The sequence below is a fragment of the Pteropus alecto genome, unplaced genomic scaffold, assembly GCF_000325575.1.
Source record: "Pteropus alecto unplaced genomic scaffold, ASM32557v1 scaffold86, whole genome shotgun sequence".
Classification (NCBI taxonomy): Eukaryota; Metazoa; Chordata; class Mammalia; order Chiroptera; family Pteropodidae; genus Pteropus; species Pteropus alecto.
Window position 1 is genome coordinate 4,659,490 of NW_006442109.1, and position 21,784 is coordinate 4,681,273.

A 21,784-nucleotide genomic window follows, 5' to 3' on the forward strand; every position below is an offset into this window, starting at 1 on the left:
AGAAGGATCTTTTTAGAGAGGGGAGGAAAGCATAAGCTGTTTTTTTTCTTCTCTCTTGTCCTAAAGGCTTCAAAGAGTTTCACTATTCTTTTCATGTAATACACTAGATATAAAAGGGATTTCATAGTATAAAGAATTTAATCATTCCCAGTTATTTCATGTGTCTTCAATCTATTAATTTTCAGCAGATTCTAAATATCACTAAGGATTAATCCCAGTTATCAATTAACTTCTCATTCCTATTTCCACAACTCTTTTTCCTTTTTTTAAAAAAAATATTAGATTTTTTTTAACAAAAAACATTACAGGTTTTTCTTTGGATTTTGTAACCCCATCTAATTTTATGATTTCTGTATTTAATTGCTAATTTCACACATTTTTTAATAATTTTTTTCTATTTTCAAAATAACTCTCACTTGATGCAAGTTCCAAAACAGTATTTTAGTATAACATGCTGATTTGGGGTTTTTTGGCTCCCTAGCAACAGTTTGTGTTGATCTAATTCAGTGAATTCCCCCTCAAAAAATGATTTTATAAAAGCGCTCGTTCTGGGCCCCTGCTCACGTAATAGTTACTTCCATAAAGAAATAATTTTATTTGTGATTTTTGCACATTTCATTGGAGAAAAGGAAATTAATCCACTCATTCATTTGTTCTGCATTCAAGCAGCCCTTATATCCACTATCTAAAGCCATCCCAACTACCTAAGACCACTAATCATCACTATACCAAACTGATTCAAGTGGTAATATGTATATGGCTTCTATTTTCTCTTCCCCTGTCTTTATTCATACAACAATCAATTTTTAAGTGAGCCAGGATACCAAGATGTAGTCTCTAGAAAAGATTCAAGATGAAACACACTTCATTACTGCCCATAAAAATGTTAAATGCTGGTGTGAAAATTACGTATTTTCTAGAGGACATATATTCTAGTAGGGAATGTAGATAACTACATAAATAATTATACATGATGGAGGTACAGATAAAGGACTCTGTTAGTTCTAAGGAGTAAGAAAATGCTTTCACCTGGAGAAATAAAAGCCTTCGTGGAAGTACAATTCAGACATGCAGAGATGTGAAGACATTGCAGGGAGAAGAAACAGCATAAGCAGAAGCAGAGGTAGGAAGCAAAAGTGTGTAAAGAACCAGAAGTTCCTTTTCTTAAGTGCCAAGGATGAGTGGGAGGGAATAGTTCTGAATATGATCGGGAAAGTTTCTTAAATCAGATTATAGAGTTCAACAAATCTGGCCATCTCCTGGAGCTTTTCTGTGTTCAAAATTTACCCATAGACCCTATATTTACCCACATAGCCCATCTGTTGTCAAATTTAGGTATTTGACTGTCTTTCAGGGTAGATTAGTGTTGGGAAATTTTTTTGGCAGAAATGACAACTGATTATAAAACTCATTTTAGAGTTTTTGTTAACTTTCCTCAAAGGATGATTGGAGAATACTCTTAAATATATTTAGGACTGTGATAACTCACAAAATATAAATATTCCTTGAATGTCAGACACCCAGCCACATGAAATGCGGAGTCGCCCTGAGGCAATACAAAAATAAGAAGACATAATTTGCCAACAAGAACTCTGAGCATATGATCCTACTTATTACTAATGAATCTTTCACCAGTCATTTGGAAACACTAAGTTTCTTTTACTAGAACTTTAGGTATTTTTCTTGGTGTCTGACTGGAGCCCCAAATCATGCAATTATGACCATAATTGTTACTTACAAATAAAATAGCTTTTAAGATTCGTTTCACTAAGCTTTTTGAAAATTTCTCTCTAGAGAAGATGCTTCCATTAAATAGTAGTAACCTATCCAGTTAATACACATTATTATGCTAATATGCTTACTTTTTATTCACATGTTATTTTTTAATACCATATCCATGTCGACAAGCCTTGTGCACAAGAGAGTTCTCTGATGAAAGCACAGTACTGATGACACTTCGTCTTCACACTAGATTGCAGACATTTGCTTTGGGGAGTAGGGAGGAAAATATGCCCACATGCGTGACTCCCCCAGAAAAGAAAATAATCCATGTTTTAAAATGGTGTAAACAAACTGCTGATGATTTTTTAAAAGCGAACAAATGTTTTCCTCATTTCTGTTCAGGAATCTCAGTCTTTTCTTTGTAGATAGAATTCTAGCACTTAGGCACTCAAGAGAGAGAAAGGACAAAGTGATGATTTTATATTCTTCTTTCTTTTTGACCTAACTCGGTAAGAGAAACTGGGGAAAACCTACCAACCTGTGTGGTACCATCCTTTCTTTATATGGTAACCATGAGAAAATAGGTCCAAGGTAACTCCATGTTGATTTGGGCCCACTTTGGCCAATACCACATTTCACAACACATATAGAATGTGCTGTCATGTAGAACCTCACTCCCTTGGGAATTCTGGAACCTGCATGAATGGGAGAGAGAATATGAGACATAGGCCCATCTAGTTCCATCCATTCACTAGCAAATCAGCACAAATGTGAAGTTAACTACATTGGCAGCCAGACTGCCTGGGGTAAACCTATTAAGGAAGATGAGAAACTAAAATAACAGTTTTCATCAGGTAAAGGCTGGCTACCTAATTCCCATTTTTATGGGAATAAGCTACAGATAAATAGAAAGAGATAAAGAGGGCCAATCTAGTTAATACTTTTTAAAGTCCCTATAAGTGATAAGAATAACAAGGACATATAATAAGACAGTAATTAAATTTAGCATTTGAGTATCTTTGTGTATGAAAGGCAGTATTGTGCAACAGTGATAGCCTATTAAGAATAAATTTCAGGTATATAAAATCAAAGCAGAGCCAAATAAAGTTTATTATAGCAGGAAAAATCTCACTTTCTTTGACTTTAAAACAGTTCAACTTAGGACTGTTGGACTAGTAAGACATTCTACAGTGCCATTTGAAAGTGAATTCTTAGAAATTATAACTTGTCAGTCTTCAATATTAATGCATATGTCTCCCATCTCTTCTGTTTTTCCTCTTATTTCTCCTTTTCTCTACAACTAACTTCACTTTGACTCTTCTTCATCGTGCTTGAGAATTTTTTATCTTCTTGTCTATCACGCCAGAATGTATCTAACACAAATGTCCCATGGAATACAAAGTACTACTCCTCAGTTTCACAAATGGATTTCAACTATTTCTGACTTGTTATAGATTAACTTATCATAATTCAAATTAGAAAAATAGCAGTTAAAGAAACTTCGTAGAAAGCCTATGTTAATATATCTTACAAGTGTTTTAATAACTTAATTGGTTATGCTGCTGAAGTGTAAACCTTATCTATACATCAATCAATGGACATTTCTTGGTATTGTTGCAAAATAGCTGTTTAAAATAAGCGGTAGCTAAACATTTATATGAAATCTCTTTTTAGAGTGATATGGTTTCCTATATGCGATCACCAAATTCCCAGTGTAAAGCAAAACCCAATTTTTTCTTCAGCTTCCTCCTGCCAGGTTTTAGTTTTCACTTCCTCTGGCATTCTGGACAAAGACTTTGAGTGTCTGAGTGGTCGTGATTTGGGTGTTTTTGGTTTTTAAGATAGACTCTTCAAAATACTATAAGACTCAATGACAATTTTAAAGAAGTTCCTAAAGATCAAAATATCATTTTTCTAAGTGTTTTATCTCTAAGGATTAATTAAATGAATCGATTAAAATTAGTAGCCTTGATTTGTTAAGGTGATTTTTCTCTAATAGGTATTGCAAGGACTTTCTGTGAGTTTTATAAGATTTGATTGAATTCACTTAATTGTTTGAGGACAGCACTATTATAAATGAAGTCCTTCCTCCCAAGGATCACCCCTCTTCGTCCCAGTTTAACTTTCCCCACCACACAGTGGATTCTTTTATGGACAGACAGTTAATGGCCATGTGCATGTTCATGTCAGGCCCTACTGACTAGACTGACACTAGGCCGCCTTTGATGAATTCAGCCAAGTGGAGAAGAAAACTGTAGAGCTATAAAAAGATGGCTATCTTCTAAGATATCCCCACAGAACCAGTTGATGTACAGGGCCTCCCCAATGAAGGAGTCTTTGAGTGACCTGTTGCACCACTACAGGCATTATTGCATGTAGGCCTAGCCCATAATTCTGCAAGAGGGCTACTTTCCTTTTTTTACAGATTAGGCTCAATGGTTAAATGAGAAAGCCAGGATTTGAGCCCAGTTTCTTTACCCCAGATATACTCTGTGATATCACATGAATTGTTTTTGTTTTCTTCTGTTATTATTCCATATTGACCTGGCCACACAAAGGAAAGGACTCACCAAATAGAACACTGAAGTACAAAGGCTGTTTTGAGTGTTCTTTCCCATACAATTAGAGTGGAAGGTCATTAGGAGAATCAGGTCTATTAGCTAAATTTTTTCCTCAACTCTAGTAAGTCTATATCAAACCTATCTTACTGTAATATTTATTCATTTTTTTTTTATTTCTTTTTAGTGGAACTGGATCACAGAATTGATTTTGAACTCAGAGAAGGCCTTGTGGAGAGCCGCTATTGGTCAGCTGTCACATCACATACTGCCTATTGGTCATCCTTGGATGTGGCCCTCTTTCTTTTAACCTTCATGTACAAACATGAGCACGATGATAATGCAAAACCCAACTTAGATCCGATCTGAACTCTTGAAGGACATTAATAATGGCCCCAAACTGATTTTCTTCTGTTAAAATATGTGTGTCAAGATATGGAAATTTCAGGTTTAAGTATGTTTCAGTTTTGTTTAGGGCAAGAAATATTTTAATTTAAAAGCACTTTATTTTATTTTTAAAACTTTTTTTTTTTCAGTCCGAAAGAAGTTATTTTCAGTTTTCATCATTATAATTATGAGTCTAACAGAACCCCCTGGAGAATCAAGCAAGACCTGGAAATAAGGAAGGTTTGAGTGAACTGCAAGGTTATAAATCACAATCTAATTTCTCCCAAATATAAAGGCATATTAATGGGTTGAATCTAATGTATTAACCAAAATATGTTACAAATCTAAAATGGTCAAGGTCTAGTGTATTCTATGTAAAGATCCCAAGATGGCATCATTGTTTTAGATTTCTATGAAAGCCTCCATTTCCACAGTTCCTTTAATAGAGTATAACAAACGTAAAGTGTTTTGAATTTAACTTGAGAAGAACTAATGCTAAAATACAAACAATATTTGAACTACTGTATTTATAATTTATTACCTCTGACCAGTTGCTTTATTTCAATGTATGAAACATTACTTTTTTTAATGTTTCCTTTGAACAATTTAAGAACCACATTTTTTTCCTATAGTGTTAAGATCCTTTTTTCTCAGAGCTTCATCTTTGTACTCTTCAGATGAATATATAGACACTGTGGCATACTTTGAGTATTTTTTTCATCAAAAAATTTTAGTTCCACACAAGTTACACTAGTTCAATTATTTTGGAAAAATAGGAACTTTTTATTATGTCACATGTACCTCAGAGCTAAAATTTTCTAAACTCAACACAAAGTACTCCATAATGGGTACAACTCATTAACTATGGAAAATTTAGTACATCTTTGGAGTAGAAAATATGACAACTTTTAAATATATAAACATCTATGTGCCAAACATCATATATAAAGAGATAGAGTGCCACTAACAAATTTTCAAGTGTTTAAGAAAACATCATTGAAACATAAGGCACAATAGATCAGGATTTCTAGGCATTGGAAGAGTTTTCCTCAGCTGTAATTATTTCCACAGTGCTTTTCATCTGAGGAGCTCAAAGTGCTTTAAGAGTCAATAATCTATGTAGTAGCTCCTTGAGGTAAGTAAATGAGTGTTATTCTCACGTTACATGTTAATATATTAAGGCACTGAAACAGTTAAAGTGCCTTAAATTAGATTACAAAGCAAGTCAGAAAAGCTCAGACTGAAGCCAGACCATGTTCTTTTATATGCCATTTAGTGACTAATAATTCACATTACCTCTTAGTAGTTTGCAAACCATAATAATAACAGAAGTTGCGACTCATAATTTAGAGAAATGACTGTGAAGCCAGTGTTTTACCTTGCTTGTCTTATACATTCTTGGGTTCTCACACACAAAGGAGTTACTTAGAGGGAATCAGTAGCCATCTCTTCCACAACCAACCCTCACTTCTGAGTGGCTTCCACTAGGTTCCACTTAAGGTGCTGGCTTTGCTTATCTTACAAGGATTTTTCTTAGCTTCCCAGTAATCGTCGTCAAACTGGGTATGAAGTTGGTTAGTCGCACATCTCACCTACTCCTTTCTTTACAAGAGAGTGGAATCTGTGGCTTACTTGTAGGTTTTACTCAGCACCATCAGTCCTCTTGTCTGTTTTGGCCTTTTATTGGATTTGCAAAACATAAAGCACTTCTTTTTAGTGTTTAAAAAGATCCCAAGGCTCCATGACCAAATATGTGTCTCAGTAAGAAACTCTTGCTATAAAAGGCTTTTGATGAGATCTTAGCAAAGCTGAAGCAATCTCTTTTGAATTTAGAGATTCCTGTGAACTCAGGTCATTTTCATACCCTGTTTATTTCATAGGTCCAGTGTAGTTCTCAGGAAAATTAAAACTCATGCAGCCGTATTATTAAAGGTACTTGAGCATGTGTTGCCATGGGTGGTATGACACTCAAACGCCTAAGAGCTTTAAGGAATTCATTCTTAACCACTAGAATGTGAAGAGCCCTTTTTACCTGAGAGGAGTGAAAGTCTATCAAACCTTTTAATTGGACATTGAATAAAAAGAAAATTATATTCCTGTAACTATAGGAATATATCTGCTTCCCTTTTTTCACATTGAGAAAACAAAATCAAATTTAGCCACATGGAGTTTGAGTTCTTGAAAAGAGCAACATTCACAACCCCATTTTCAAATGAAATAAACTGGATTACTGGACAGGTGTTTTTTCAGTTCGTTGCTTCATCAATATAGATGGCGGTTTTGATTTTACAGTACTCTTCTTATTTCCATGCCTCTGCATGTTATCATGGAATGTACTTGTATATACTCAAGTAATATACAGAGTATGTGTAATTCTGGCTTGATTTAGAAGCTAAGTCAGTTACTGAGTAACATTTTGCAACTTTATTCCAGCAAGTACTAAATTGGCCAAAAAGTTCTGTTTTTGATACCATTAAAATTTTATTCTCTATTTTGTGTACACGCTATGATGATTCTTCTGAGTATTGGTCAGATTGTTCAATTTTAATTCAGTTAGGGTCCCAAGAGTAATTTAAACTTAGAATATGGAGAATATTTTGGATGATATTTTCCTTTATTTTTACCTTAAAATTAGCCTTTTGTTCATAACTTTATTTTCGACAGCAATTATGTTTACGTTATAATCCAATATTGCTATATTTTAGAACTTAATTACAAAATGTACTTGGTTTTCCAGGAACTGCTCCTTCATAGGTGAAGTAAGACTGGGAGTCTTATGTTTTACTTCTTTCTATTAAACAGCATCTGTCAGCCTTTGGGACTTCTCACACTGAGCATGTCCTGCGGGAGCCCTCAGACAGCGGCCCACGAACGTTCATTCACATTGTCGTTTCCTCGCTGTGGACCAAAGCGCTCTGGCCTACAAGGCACTTACTTCCCTGACACACCACATCCCAGCTTTGCATTCCCCCGAAGAGCAGACAGAGGAAAAGGAAAATCGTCAGTGAAGGGTCACAGCCAATTCCACCATTCGTTCCAGTGGGTGGTACTTGAGCCCCTGAAAGTGGAATCAAACCAGAGCTAGAGATTTCACTGTAAGGCGAAAAATAACATAATTGCTTTCCGATTAATTAGGTTGGTTAATATTTCTGTCTTTTCAGCTACTAAGGCATTTGGACAGCTGAGAAAACTAATTTGAGTGTACGTCTTGAACTTATTTTTAAATAATTTTTTGTTAGCATGAGAATGGGATTAAAGAGAAAATGTGATATTAAAGAAAGGCCCAGACAGAGATAAAAAGAGGATGGTAACAATCATACACTGAAGAAAGAACTGGAATTTGACTAAACTGTGGGTAGTTGACTGCTGCCGTTATCCTCAAGTTGTCTCTTATCCACATATTCTGCTGTCATCCCAGGGCCTCAAGCCTCTTCCAGGAATGGGATGGTACTCTGGCTGAATCTGAAACACATTAATAATTTCTGTGGTTATAATAATTTACCTACATAAAAAACTTTTGCTGTACCTACAAAGAGCACATTTGGCAGGAAACTCCACTGAACTTTTAACTCAGTTACCTCTAGGATGGGACATGTCAATTTTCCATTCTGGTGACAAATGAGAACTCGGTAGGGAAACAAGTTGTGCGGTATAAAAGATTTAATATTTCATTTCTTGCCATAGTGTTGGTATATTGGCCTTTTATCAATTCGTGACAAGTAGGTCCCTTCTAAAACCATTCCAACATAAATTAACTAACAGAAATTAAAATTTTTAAGTACTATACTTTTTGGAGAATAGAAGAATTTTTGCTGCTAGTGTCTGTGTGTGTGTGTGTGTATGCGCGCGTGCTCCAAAAATAGTCTCTTGGCAGATCATAACATGAACTTTTCCTCTGCCTTTGTGTTTGAATAAGGGTGGGAGTGTGCTTAGTATTGTCTGTTACCTTATGGTTTTTCATTTATACGTAACAGGGCGCAACTTGCTTCCTCCACACCCTACAGTTGTCAGGATATGTTGGGAAGCTGTTCTTTAGGAAGATTACATCTCGTCTTCTGTTGGAGTAAGATTAAAAACAAGTATATTAGTACTTCACCTTTAATGCTTTCTCCTAGAAGACATCAAATATGAGCATCATTCATACCTTTCCTTGACTGCACTCGTACCCACTACCATCTCTGCCTGATCTCTGAAAATAATCTGTGAGCTTTGCGTTATAAAGGTATAACCATTTTCTGGTTCTAAAGCTGTCATAATAAAACCAAACTCTGCCAGTAAGAGTCCGGGGAGTTTTTTGCTTTTTGCTCTGAGGTACACTTCTCAGAAGCAGCCAGTACAATGACTCTCCTGAGACCTTTAAGATGTTTTCCTTTTATTAGCTTCTATGACCTCTTCTGTTCACTCTCCCTTACAGTACTAAATGATTTCAATGACTAGTAACAGCCAAGAAGGTGGCCTTTTTCTTTGCCTTTATTACCTCTCATTTTGTCAAGGCAGGTTAATTTTCTCATAATCTTCCATTTTACTGAAGGATTATTCCTGTTTTGTCTCTGCAGTGATCAATTTGGGTGATAAACATAACTTTCATTGTCTAGTTTTGATTTTTTTCTCAATTGGAACTAGTGCATGCACATTGAATAATTTCAAGGTAGTGGGAGGTAAAGGTAGTTTTCTCCTGGATTATACTATGTTTCTCTAGCTAAATTGTTCCATTCATATCTCACTCTTGTGCCTTATAGTAAACAACCTCAAAAATAGGCCATTCTAAGCATTCCTGGGAACATAAGCCTCCTGATCCTGTACAGTTTAGTTATTATAGCAGTTACCTGTTATTTCTGTCTGCCCAACATCCTATTTCTCCTTTTGGGTCCTCTCCCCACTATCTCTTTATGAAATACTGCCCTAGCCCTGCCCACTCTATATGGTGCTGATAGGGCTGCCAATCCAATAAAAGCTTCCTTGCAACCTTCCCCACCACTGGTTAAAATTCTTTTCTGCTTTGTATAAGTCTCTATTAACACAACTCAGTCACAGTATTCTCTCTACACTGGCCAAGTGATGGATAAATGACTCAAGTCAGACCATATTTCCTGCCCTATGAGCCACAACGATTAGCCCAGAGATAGGCACATGACCCAAATGAGACCAAGCAGAGGCCTGCCATAAAGTTTTATTTGTTGGCCCTGAAATGCAGATAGCCTTCTACGGCTCAAATATAATCCAGTGTCACGTGGTGTAATATGAGCATGGAGCCATCTGTGGCCAGCCTATTAGAAGGAAGTGAACATGGCATGGACAGGGCAAGGCTCCCTGGAGAACCGAAGCACATGGCCCCGCCTCCACGCCCCAGATTGCCCAGTACACTTTCATTTGCTTAAGTTATTTTGAGATGTGTTTCTGTCTCTTAGATCCAAAAGAGCTCGAATTAATAATTATTTCACCAAAAATAACTTCTGTATCTCTAATGGAAATTATGATTTTGAGGACAATGCCCTGTGAAGTCTTTCTTCCATCATCTGGTTGAAATTTAGAACTGTTGATGAGCCTCTGTCATAGTCCATTTGCGCTGCTATAGCAAAAACAAAACAAAACAAATGGGTGGCTTACGAACAACATTTCTCACAGTTATGGAGACTGGGAAGTCCAAGATCATGGTACCAGCAGATTCAGTGTCTGGTGAGAGCCTGCTTCCTCTCTGATTGCCATCTTCTCGCTGCAACCTCACGTGGCAAAAGGGGCAAGGGATCTCTCTGGGGTCCCTTTTGTAAGGGCACTAATCCCATTCATGAGGGTTCCACCCTCATGACCTAATCACTTCCCAAAGGCCCCACCTCCAAACTATCACACTGGGGATTAGGTCTCAACATATGACTTTGGGGAGACATTCAGCTCATAGCACCCCTCGTCCCCCCCATTAACAATGTTGGCCTCATAGTTGCATTGGATTCATTTTGCCTTGATTTGGGGTTTGATTACAGGTCGCATTCTCGCTTGCAAGCTCTTCAAAGGTAGGAAGCATACCTTAATTATCATTGGATCCTCCACACGGTACCACATTGTAGGTGCTTAAATTTATTGAATTATGTATATCTGGACTGTTACTATGTGATTCTAAGTGCTAAGAATAACCATGAATTTAAAAATGTAAAAATTCTTTTTTTCATGGAGTTTACATTGCAGTAGGAAAATTATGTGAACAAAATTCATGGGAATTGATGAATCGGGAGAAGCCTTGAGAAAAGGCAAATCTTCCGTACCTGGAACCAAGAGGCTCAGACAAAAGAGACCTTGCTTTTTCCACAATCAAAGAAAGCAAAATTAATAGCTCCTACGATACAGCAGAAGAGTATGAAGTGTATGTCAGGACGAACTTGAAAATAGAACTTGAGTGTACTATTTTAAAAGACTGATTGTCGTATTAACCTGTGCCAAAAGAAAACGCCTAACTAGATATTTATAATTACGGGCACTCCCCAATTTGTACCCCACAGTAACTCAGTGGCAGTTTCCTACAGAGATCAAGAAGTATTTTCTTCTTGCCGTATGCTGTTTCCTAAACATAACAATGCATGCTCACATCTCTCTATCTTTGCACTTGCTGTCCCCCTCATCCCAGAATTTCTTCTATTTTTTTCGCCACTTATTGAACTTCAACTTGTTGGGAAGTCAGTAATCACCATTTACAATGGGGGGGAGGGAGGGCATTCCCCATGCTCCTTTAATTCCTTCCATCTGCAGACTATTTTCTGTCTACAGACAATAATTTATGATTTACCCTCCCCGCAACTAAAATATAATGGAAAGGAAAACACTCAGAGGAGAAAAAGATGGGGTTTATGGGAAACGATAGTTGGTCAATTAATTTGCTTTTGTGAGAGACGCTATAAGGTTTTGCTGTTTTGTTTATAAAGAAGGTAATGTATTCTAAGTTGGAAATAGCTATTAACCTTGGGACTGCAACTTTTTTGGAGGCGAAAGACCACAGTTTGTACCTATATGTAAATGTACCCCAAGGTCAGTCCTTACACAAAATTTTTGCCTCTGATGTTTGGCCACATATAGTACTAAAGATAATTTCTGTGGGAAAGGATACCACAGCAGAGCACAGGGGAAGGGCTAGTCCGGGAGGTAGTGTTGACACAGGCAGTGTGACAGTTACATAGGCAGCAGGAAGGACTGAGGCATCTTGTTTGGGGGCTATGTGAACTGACTCCTCATAGTAATACCAAGTTGGAGAATGCTCGTTTCTGACACATCGAAGCCTGAGAATTTTTCTCAACCAGATATACGGTTGTAAAGATTTGCTACTACCACACATTTCAAAGGTTTCTCTGCTGATTTTTTTCCCCTTTCAGCTGTAAAAAGATTTAAGGCCACATCTATATATATAGTCATATATGTATGTCTATGTGGAAGCTTACTAGCTCACCAAATTTATTAAATCTTCAATCATGTGACTTTTATCAAAATCATTGTTAACATTTACCAGTTTGCTATCTATCCAGCACTGTTCTAGATGCTTTAGAAGTATTCCCTCATTCAATGGGCACAGTACCCCTGTGAGGTAAATACTGCTGTGAGGCCTTATTTTTCAACAAGGAAGCAAGCAAGACACAAGTTTAGGTAAACAGACCCCGGTCACACAGCTATGAGATGACAGTGCAGCAACTCTGGATGGATGCTTAAACCTGTGCTTTGCTGCCTCTCCTAGCGAAATCTGTGGCAAAGCATTCTACATGGGCCTCAGAACCAGACTCCACATTAATATCTGTAGGCGGAGGCCTGGGACTTGTAACTCAGTCAAAATCTAGCTTACTCCCCTGCTTATGATCTCGATTGTTAGTTCACACACACACACACATGCACACACAGTGCTTGCAAGTGGGATAAAAATGAGTATATTCCATGAAAAGAATAAACCAAGGTGATCACGTCCTGCTTTGCTTCCTTTAGGGCTCTGGGCAGAATGACTGATGTCTTGGCAAGTGAGTTGCCCAGTGACTGTAATCTGATTTGTATTCCATTCAGTACAAACAGCAGCTAAATAGTCTCACCCAGGAGTAAAATAGTGGTGGGAATAGTCAATCCAATTCCCTGGGTTTAAGAAGGCTGAAGAAATCCTTCATGGTAATCTGTCATAATCGCCCTGGAACCACATTTTCAATGATATGAAGTCTTTTCCAGAATTCAGACCCTGAAATATTCAGACAGTTCTTTAGCATAATTAATATGTATACAGGCACTCTGGTTCTTAGGTGTACGGCAGTCCCTAAAGAAATGAAAAATTGTCATCAAAAGAAACTAGAATTCCCTTTAGTTTAAATCATGTTTTACATTTCGCTGAGAGGCTTGTCAGACTCAGATTTTCACTTATCTGAGATTTGTTGAGTTCTGTAACTACAGAATTTACTAATACTTAAGGCAAATTTTTTAAGACTTGGGAGCACAGTCATGTTTGTAAAAAATATTCCTCATATGACTTGGTTGAGACAAATTCTATTAATAAAAGGAGAACCATGAAATTTGTGTTATGTCATTTTTTCTAGACTTAAAAATGCTCTCTAAACTTTATACGCCATATGCCTAATTTACAGTAACAATTTTCTTTTGCAGCCCATTTTACCTCACCTTTAATTTCTCATATATAAATGGTTAATATTTATAGCCTAAGGTATTGCCATTATAGTGGGGATAAAAGCCAAGTGATATGCAACACCATCACACCATCGTCGTCCTCTGTTCAGAGAGGTCTAATTTCATGATTTTGGCAACACTCTTCATGCTCAACAAACCAGTAAGATCATTGAATCAAATAGCCCACTCACGGCTCATCTTTATACTTTTACTTGCTAGATTCTACAGCCTGGTCTCTGCCTTGGTAATTAAATATTTCATCATCCATACGCCTTTAACTTCATTCCTTAAAACTTGCCCCACATTTTTGCTGTCGGCCTTTGTCCTACTTTTTGGTATGTCACTAAACAGGCTGAGCATTCAGTAAACTATGCTAGTCGGATTCTTGCATAACATTCTAGTTTAGAACACAGTAGTCTTTTTGTTGCAGAGGAACAAGCTAAAGAATGTCCTCATTTACGTAGTAGCAAAAACAGACGTTACCTAGGTATGTATATCATACTGCTATACATTTAAAAAAATATATTTTAAGTCGGCTCTTAATTACATATGGCATTGAGGAGAAAAGTGTTGACTAAAATAAAAATATCAAAACAATATTTGTTTTGGAAATGTAATCCAAAAATACACTCAGAGGCATGTCAACACATACTTGTGTCCTAAGTAATTCAGTAGGCTCTTTGCAGTAGGTTCTAATGCGAGCTCTTTCTCCGCTCTCCCCATGTTAATTGAACTAGGGCGAAAGTAGGAAGTGCCCAGGTCGCTGCAGATAATCAACCATTTATCGAGTCTTGGCTGACCTTTAGTGAGTGGCCATTTGTCAAGGGTGGCGTAAAGATAGCTTATAAATCCAATAGATATTTATTTAAAGACCTGACGATCCTCCAGCTGGAACACCAATGTGGCCAGGTATGTAACTCAATATTCACACAATAGAACATTCTCTCTCAAGAGCTTTGCCTTCTATAATCAACTCTCACACTGCCCTTCCTGTTTGTGCCCTTGTGCCAGGGCTTCCTGAGCACCAGTTCAGTAGAGAACTGCAGTATGTCTAAAAATTATAGTCCTAAAACCCTTGGTCAGACAAATGTCATTGATCCCAATGTCACATTCAGGAAGTCACTGGTCCCAAATACCATATTTAGCAAATTACCAGGCATGACCGGACTTGCCAGAAAACCAAAAAGGAGAAATCTGGGAAATAGGCCAAGATCTTGTGTGTCATTGTACAGCATTCAAACCAACTCTGCTTTCAAAATTCCTTTGAGATTGTTACTCCATGATTGAAATGCATTCCACAGGGCTTGGCCACAAATCATGGTGCAAGAAATACACTGCATTATTATGCTGGCATATTGCTAGCTTTTTGCTATAGGAAAATTTAATCCTTGGTAGAAAAGTTTGTTTTGTTTTGAATTTGCGTGAAATCTACTAGTGAAGTGTCACCAAATAAATACAAAATGATTAGAACTTTCTTTCAAGTATAATCTTGGGCTAATTCCTTTTATTGTCCCTGTTTCCAAAGATGCTGTGAAGAAATAAGAAACTATTTTACTTAAGATGTTGTAAGCACAAGGAAGACATGACTCAAAAGATATGGAAAAGAAATGGTAAGCCTTCAATAAAAAGCTTTAACAAGTGAGTAATAGTATCCCCAAATAATCTATTCATGTGATGTAATCTCAAAAATGCAACAGGATGTTTTTGAAGCCAGACAAATTATTTCTCAAATCCATATAGAAAATCAAGAATAGCCAGGAAATTTCTTAGAAGAAAAAAATAATAAGGGTGATTAAACCTACTGCAGAGTGAAAAAAAAAAAAGCCTAAAACTACTGTGATTGAAACACTATAGTAATAGTGTATGAAGACACAAAAGAGACCAATGGAATAAATTTTTTAAAACTCAGAAATGCATCAAATAGACAAATTTAGTACATGATGACATTTTAGATTATTCAGTGAGAAGATTAAATTGAAAGTACAAGATACCATTTTCCACCTATAAGATTGACAAAGTTCAAAAGCTTGATAACATGCTCTTCTGGGCAGGGTGCTAAGAAACAGGTACTCGAATGTTGGCTAGTGGAAGCATGCATAGGTACAACCTTTTTGGAAGGCAATTTAGCAATAGTTATCAAAACTGAAAATATCCATACCCTTTAACTGAGCAGTTCTGCTTTTACAAATGTATCCTTCAGATGTTCTCACACAGGCAAAATGACCTACATATAAAGTAATTCATTACAGAATTGGTGACAGCAAAAGATTATAAACAATGTAAATGACCATTGATTGGGAATCATGAAATAAATGATGTTATGTCCATATAGTGGAATGATGTGCAGTTTAAAGATTAAAAAAATTAAAGATAAAGCAGTTCTACATGTATAGGTATGGAACGATCCCCAAGCTATATGGTTAAGTGAAAACCAAAATGAAAAACAGTATGTATAGAATGTAGAATTGCAGAGTGTATAGAATGTACTATTGTGGGCAGGGAGGTAGTATAAAATAACTCTGAAAGATAAGAAACTAATCCTCGTGGTTTTCTTTGCAATTGAGAATTAGATAACCGAAGAATAGAAATGGGGAAGGAGACTCACTTTTAGCCATATAGTCTTTTGTGCCTTTTGAATTTTTAATTGTATGCATGAGTTACTAATCCAAAGTGTGTTTTTTAAGAAACCGATAATACAACCCTGATAAATTTACATATTATAGTCTAAACACCATACAATGTAAATATTCCATTCTTTTAAGAGTTTTGAGCAATATGAAACATTGGGAGATAGCAGAATCTAAGAAACAGGAAGGAAATGTCTCACCCAGACATTTAGAGACATAAAGGATCAGAATCTTTAAAAGTACTACGATTTAACTACCTGGCCCAGTCTTCTGAAAAAACTTCAGTAACTGAAGAGTTGGCCCAGTCCGGGTGTAAGTCAATGTAATAACCTAATTAACTTTTAAAATCATAACACTTGCCCATGAATCCCACCCTTTGAATGGTCTAAACCTTTTAGAAATTGTATTTAAATATGCTCAACAGGATTTAGGCCAATAACTTTATCACCGACTTAGGTAGTCCACGATGAGTTTGTTGTTTCGTTTTGCTCTACCTTTGAATTGTTTCTTCTATGTAGTGAATAATGTTAGACAAGGGGAAAATGTAGCCAAGATGGCTATGAAATCTTGTTCTTTCTATGATGGAAAAGAAGCAAATTAAGTAAGATGAAAACTGTAGCCACTTCTGCTTTCTAAGGACAATGGAATAATAATTGCTACCGGTGGGGAAATATCTGTTCCCAGCTTCACACAAAAGCCAAAAAGAAAGTCTTTGCCAGAACTTCTTGCAGTCTTGAGGTTCACATTCCCTTAGATGAACCGTAGTTTTTGCAAAACACTAATGAGTTCTGGGCTATGCAAAGGCAGGCCTGGAAAAAATCAAAATAATTCTGTATGTAAAGAGAACTGAGCTGACAAATAGAGAACACTAGAGCCCAGGTAAATTTAAGATAGGAAGATGTGAAAAAGGTCTGGAAGGGAAATGGAAACCAAGCAACTTTCTGTAAAGTTTGCTGCATGTACAAATGCCTGTGTGAATGATAATTTAAGGGGAACAAGGGGGAAAGGGCTGAAACAGTAACAGCATATGGTAAGGCGAAACAGTTGATAAATCAAATTAACTCTCCAAAATATAGGTGATTGGGAAATGAATAAATTACCCAAATTTCCCTGAGGAGGAACACAAGAGCTCAATCTACTTTCCTTTGAATTCAAAGGGGAAGGAAATCCAGCTAATATCTGGATTATACTTCTCTCCAGTCAGGATCTGCATATACATTTATGTATCAACAGCATTAAGCAGGCACATAGGGAGTGCTTGGGATTCCCCACCCCTTCCTCTAAGAGTAAACTTTCAGAGGTTTAAACTAACCTATTCTCTGACTCTTGGTCAGGAAATCATACTTCTTAAGACTTCTAATTTCTCCTGAGATTTTTAAAATATTTGCTTGCTTCCTCCAAAGAACTTCTTAAATTCTTTCTCCAAATAACTTCCTAAGTATTTGCTCATAAAAATCTTTCCATGGTTTTTTCTAGTACTTTTATGGATTAGTTTGTTTACATTTAAATCTGTTGATTTATTTCAAATTTATTTTTGTATATAGAATGAAGTATTATTTTCACATACTCAGTTAACGGTCCAAACATCTTTTATTGAATAATCAATCCTTTCCCTATTTAATAGAAGTGCCACTTTAATTATGCTAAAATTCTTCATGTGTAAGTCCGTTTTTGAATTCTGGAATCTATTCCACTGACTTCATTCACAAAGCACACTATTTAGATGCAGGTCTATAATGTTATGTTATCTTGTAGGGCTGGTTTTCCCACATTATTTGCTTTTTTGTTTTTTAAAGTAACGTGCTTGGCTATTACTTTGAAGGTTGTTTTTTTTATCAAATAAGAACTTCGAAATTAGTCTTTCAACTTCTAAAAAATTACTCTTGGTGCTTTCATTGAGATTATGTTAAATTTCTAGATTAATTGGGAAGAAGCAGACATCTGTATTGATATCAAAGCCTCCTATCTAAGAAAAGGGCATGCTTTTCCATTCAAATTTTGTTTTGCATCCCTTAGAGTTTTTGAAAGTTTTCTTTGTATAGATTGTGAAGATTTCTTAATTTTATCCTGAAGTTATTTATCTTTATTGTGACCATTATGTTTTCTCAAGGGTTGTTATTTGCAGATATTAGGCTGACCCATATGAAATTGCCATTTCGGTTAGTCAAAAAAAGATTAAACATTGGCAATCACATAGCTTTCCTAATATGGATGCCAATGATTGTTTTATATGTATTTTGTTTATAATTACCCTAGAGAATGTCTTTCGGTATTCTAGAGAATATTTCTAAAACGTGGTGTCATCTATTAGTTAAAAAATGGTAGAATTTACTAGTAAAATCATCTGTGACTAGGGCATTATTTATTTTTTTATTTTTGGTAGGAAGGTTGACAAATTTCCACATTTCTCTTAGAGTAATTGCTATGTTTTGATTGTCTATGTCTTCCAGGGTTGACATTGGCAATTAATATTTTACTAGAAAATCATCCATTTTGTGCATTTAAAAATTTTTTTGCATAGAGCTGAGCAAAATCAGCTTTTAGAAATCTTTTAATTTACCCTACATCTGTGGTTATTAATCCATTTCCATTTCCTATTTTTAGTATGTGTGCTTTCTCCATTTAAAAAAATATGTGTTAATTATTAATTTGGAGTTTTTTAAATTTTTTTTTTAAACAAATTAAATTTGTTTAAATTTTAGTGAGGAGAAATAGAATAAAGTCCTTAATTATTTTCTTTTTTCCTTTTAGGCAAATATAATTATAAATTTAACTGTTTTTGGGTTTTAGAATTGTCAACAGTTCATTTTTTTAAGAAACAAACCTAACAAAAAATATGCGTAAAAAAGATGCTGTTTTTATTAACTTTCTTTAAATGGCCTTCCTCTGTTCCCTTACTTCTTAATAAATTATTATACAATGGGTCAAGCAATAATATGAACATCGAGAAGAAATACATCCCCAGCTTCTGTTCCTGCCAAGAATTTGCTTTATCTATTAAATTTAATTCTTTAGAAACCTAGTAAATATTCCTCGTTTATGTGTGGTTTTGATATTAGGAGCTAGTTCTTTCCATTCCTTTTAATTTAATTTAATCCAACAGCCTTTACTTTGTGCTGTGACTGTCCTAGGTGCTGGAGAGAGAAAATAAGCCAAGCTTCCCTCTCTCCACTGCTCTCAACCTTCACCCCAAGGAGCTCACAGCCTGTTCTATTGGTACAGATTGCTCTGCTAGCTTCAATCAGACTTTGCAGAAATATTTGTCACAAGACAGGAAAGGGAGAAGGGGGACTAGCTTAAGCCAGATCATTTGCCATAACTAAAAACAAGGAACAAAAGTTAAGCTAGTTAATATGCATGCTTAGTAGTCAGAAGGATACTCACAGCAGTATTATTTGTAGAAACCCTCATGAGACTGAATGAAGCTCTTGTTTGACTCTCTAAATACTGCCAGTATTAAATCCCCAGATTGTATTTCCCAAGGAGAAGCCTTGGTCCTGTGTACCCTGCCAAGGAGAGTTGAAAGTGGAGAGGCCTTCATTTCCCTACTTCTCTCAATTCTTGATGCCAGTAGATTCTAAGAGTGATAGAATCGGTTTACATACAAGCTGGAGAAAGAGTTTAATTACACTTCAGAGATTTTGATTTCTTGCAAATACAAAATATACTCAATTACTTCAATTCTTACATTCCACATGGAAGTTGGAAGAAATGTATAAGTAATATATGCATGTATAAGATATGTTTATTATTTCTTACTTGAAATAATTAATTAACTATAATCAAGATTATCCTCAGGGATACTCTGGTGATAGAAGTGGCCTTAGATTTATTATGAAGTTGCAAAAAAGAACAGGGTTTGGGGTTATTACTCATTTGAACACATTGGAAACCAAAAGGCAAAGCGAGACTACAATAGTACACATTTGGAACATTTCAATACATTTTGATCTTTTATTTCTTCCATGATGGAAATATGAGTCACCCGGAGTCTCTGGTACAACTAATTTATGAACACTATTGGGGAAGAAGGTATCTGCACCCCAGAATAAGTGCCTCCAAGAGGAAAGTGGTTTTTAGTCTGGTTGGAGCCCAGGAAATGGTCCCTCCAGGTTCATTCTACTAGTGATAGAAGTTAGTGTCCAAACAACACTCATTTCTCATCCTTGTCCCATCTGGACAGTCTCAGCTCTCACTTTCTCTCACTTCTTATAACACACAGAGCCAGGTACTTGTGTGCGGGACGTTGTTTTATTTTTAAGGCCATTTTGCGTCTGTCTTTGTATTATTACTTCTCTATGATATTATCCCAGGGGTAACATAACTCCAACTGTACACATTTCAAACTTAAACCCTTTGACCAGTAAAATACACTGTAATTGTAGTTAACAGGAGAAGAATGAAGAAGTAGGCCCCTGACTTTCTTTGTCCTGCCCACTGTAGCCACTTTATGGACACCCATTACATCACTGTGCACTAAAATTTCTAGGTCTTTTTCATATTAATTGCAAATATCCAGGTCTTCTCAGTTGATGTTTTTGATCCTGAAATCTCATATATTATACTTGTCAACAGAAACCAATTACAGCTTCTTAAGCAGAAATGGAATGTACTGAATGGGTATTTGGTAGCTTCTAGAATCAAAGAAAGGTAGAAATGGGTCAGAGAGGAAATGAATTGAAAGCGGCAAGGCCCAGATGAGCTGCCACCACAGGAACAGGCTGCTCAGAATGTGCCACTTGCCAACAAGGCACTCACTGCCCCACGACTGGCATCACCACTGGATACCTATCGCCCCTGTGCTGGGTTCTGCTGCCATAGGATATGTGCCTCACCCCTACAGACTCTCCTCCCTGCAGAGCTACCCTGAAGCACCCCTAATTGACTTGAGCCTTATCATCTTCTCCTCAGGATATAAAGTCCCAGGTGGTAGCATTTGATCATCTGTGGTTAGGTCTTATCCTTGCTCATGCTCCCAAGGAGATAACTGCCATTTTGGCCTCCAAAGTGGAGGGGCTGCTTCCTCTTATTATCTTACGGTTCCTCCCAATAACGAAATAGTTTTCAGACACTGGGCAACCCAAATTATAAATTCTACATGTAAAATTTCATTCTGTTAATTTGGGTTCATCACTTGATAGTAATATCTCTCAGGTAATGAGTCTATCATCCAGTAAGTTTTCATTCCCAGGTTTCTGCTGCTACATACTTTCTAAGCTAGTCTTTTGAGTTTCTCTAGACTCAGTCAAAGGATTACACAGCGTAGAGTCAGAAGTAAGCATTGTGACCAGGCTTCCCTCTGGTTTGAGGACCACACATTTATCTTCAGGAAATGGTTGCCTGACCAGCTATGGTTCTCCTAGTTGCCTAACCACCCAGTACACACACCTCTATCTTGCCACTTAAACAACCAACAGTAAGAAAGATTTTTTTATCAGATGCCTTGCAAAAATCTAGATACACTATTTCTCTACCAGTAGCCTTATCTACCAATCTATTACATCTTTCTATTTTTCTAGCCAATGAGTTCTGTCCAGTAGCCATACTTCTAGAGATGACAAGATCAGAGAAAAAGGATTTAAAACATAAGTTTTCTATTCTTTATGTCCTAGTGATAATGGGAATTAAAAGTAAACTATTGAAGTTTGGGAAATAATTATTAACTTTACGGTATTATTATTTTTTAATTATGGTTTTTCTTTATATTTACTTTTTACTAGTCTCTATTAGAACAAGTATAATTAAAGAAGGAATCAATTTTCCTATCTCATTAGAGACCATTGTATTTAAGCTGAATTTTCATTATCATATCAGAGAAGTAAGGTACAGGGCAGTTTGCTCTCACATGGCTTGAAA

The 21,784-nt window shown here is 36.2% G+C and overlaps 1 protein-coding gene and 1 long non-coding RNA gene across 4 annotated transcripts in view; one reads left to right on the top strand and one right to left on the bottom strand.

Moving 5' to 3' along the window:
* Nucleotides 1–7,158, top strand: part of DDHD1 (DDHD domain containing 1) — a 71,155-nt gene extending 63,997 nt beyond the window's left edge. For both annotated transcript variants that reach the window (XM_006920176.2, XM_006920175.3), the window contains one exon: nucleotides 4,468–7,158. In XM_006920176.2, coding sequence (XP_006920238.1) covers nucleotides 4,468–4,649 — 182 coding nt within the window. In that variant the 3' untranslated portion in view covers nucleotides 4,650–7,158. The remainder of the gene's footprint in view (nucleotides 1–4,467) is intronic.
* A 482-nt stretch (nucleotides 7,159–7,640) lies between these two features.
* LOC107196298 overlaps nucleotides 7,641–21,784 on the bottom strand; it is a 165,098-nt gene continuing 150,954 nt past the window's right edge. Inside the window, exons 4-5 of one of the 2 annotated variants that reach the window (XR_003042690.1) lie at nucleotides 8,614–8,722; nucleotides 7,641–8,129 (exon numbers count right to left, since the gene is read on the bottom strand). This is a non-coding gene — a long non-coding RNA (uncharacterized LOC107196298). The remainder of the gene's footprint in view (nucleotides 8,130–8,613; nucleotides 8,723–21,784) is intronic. The other variant, XR_003042691.1, reaches the window with a different exon arrangement.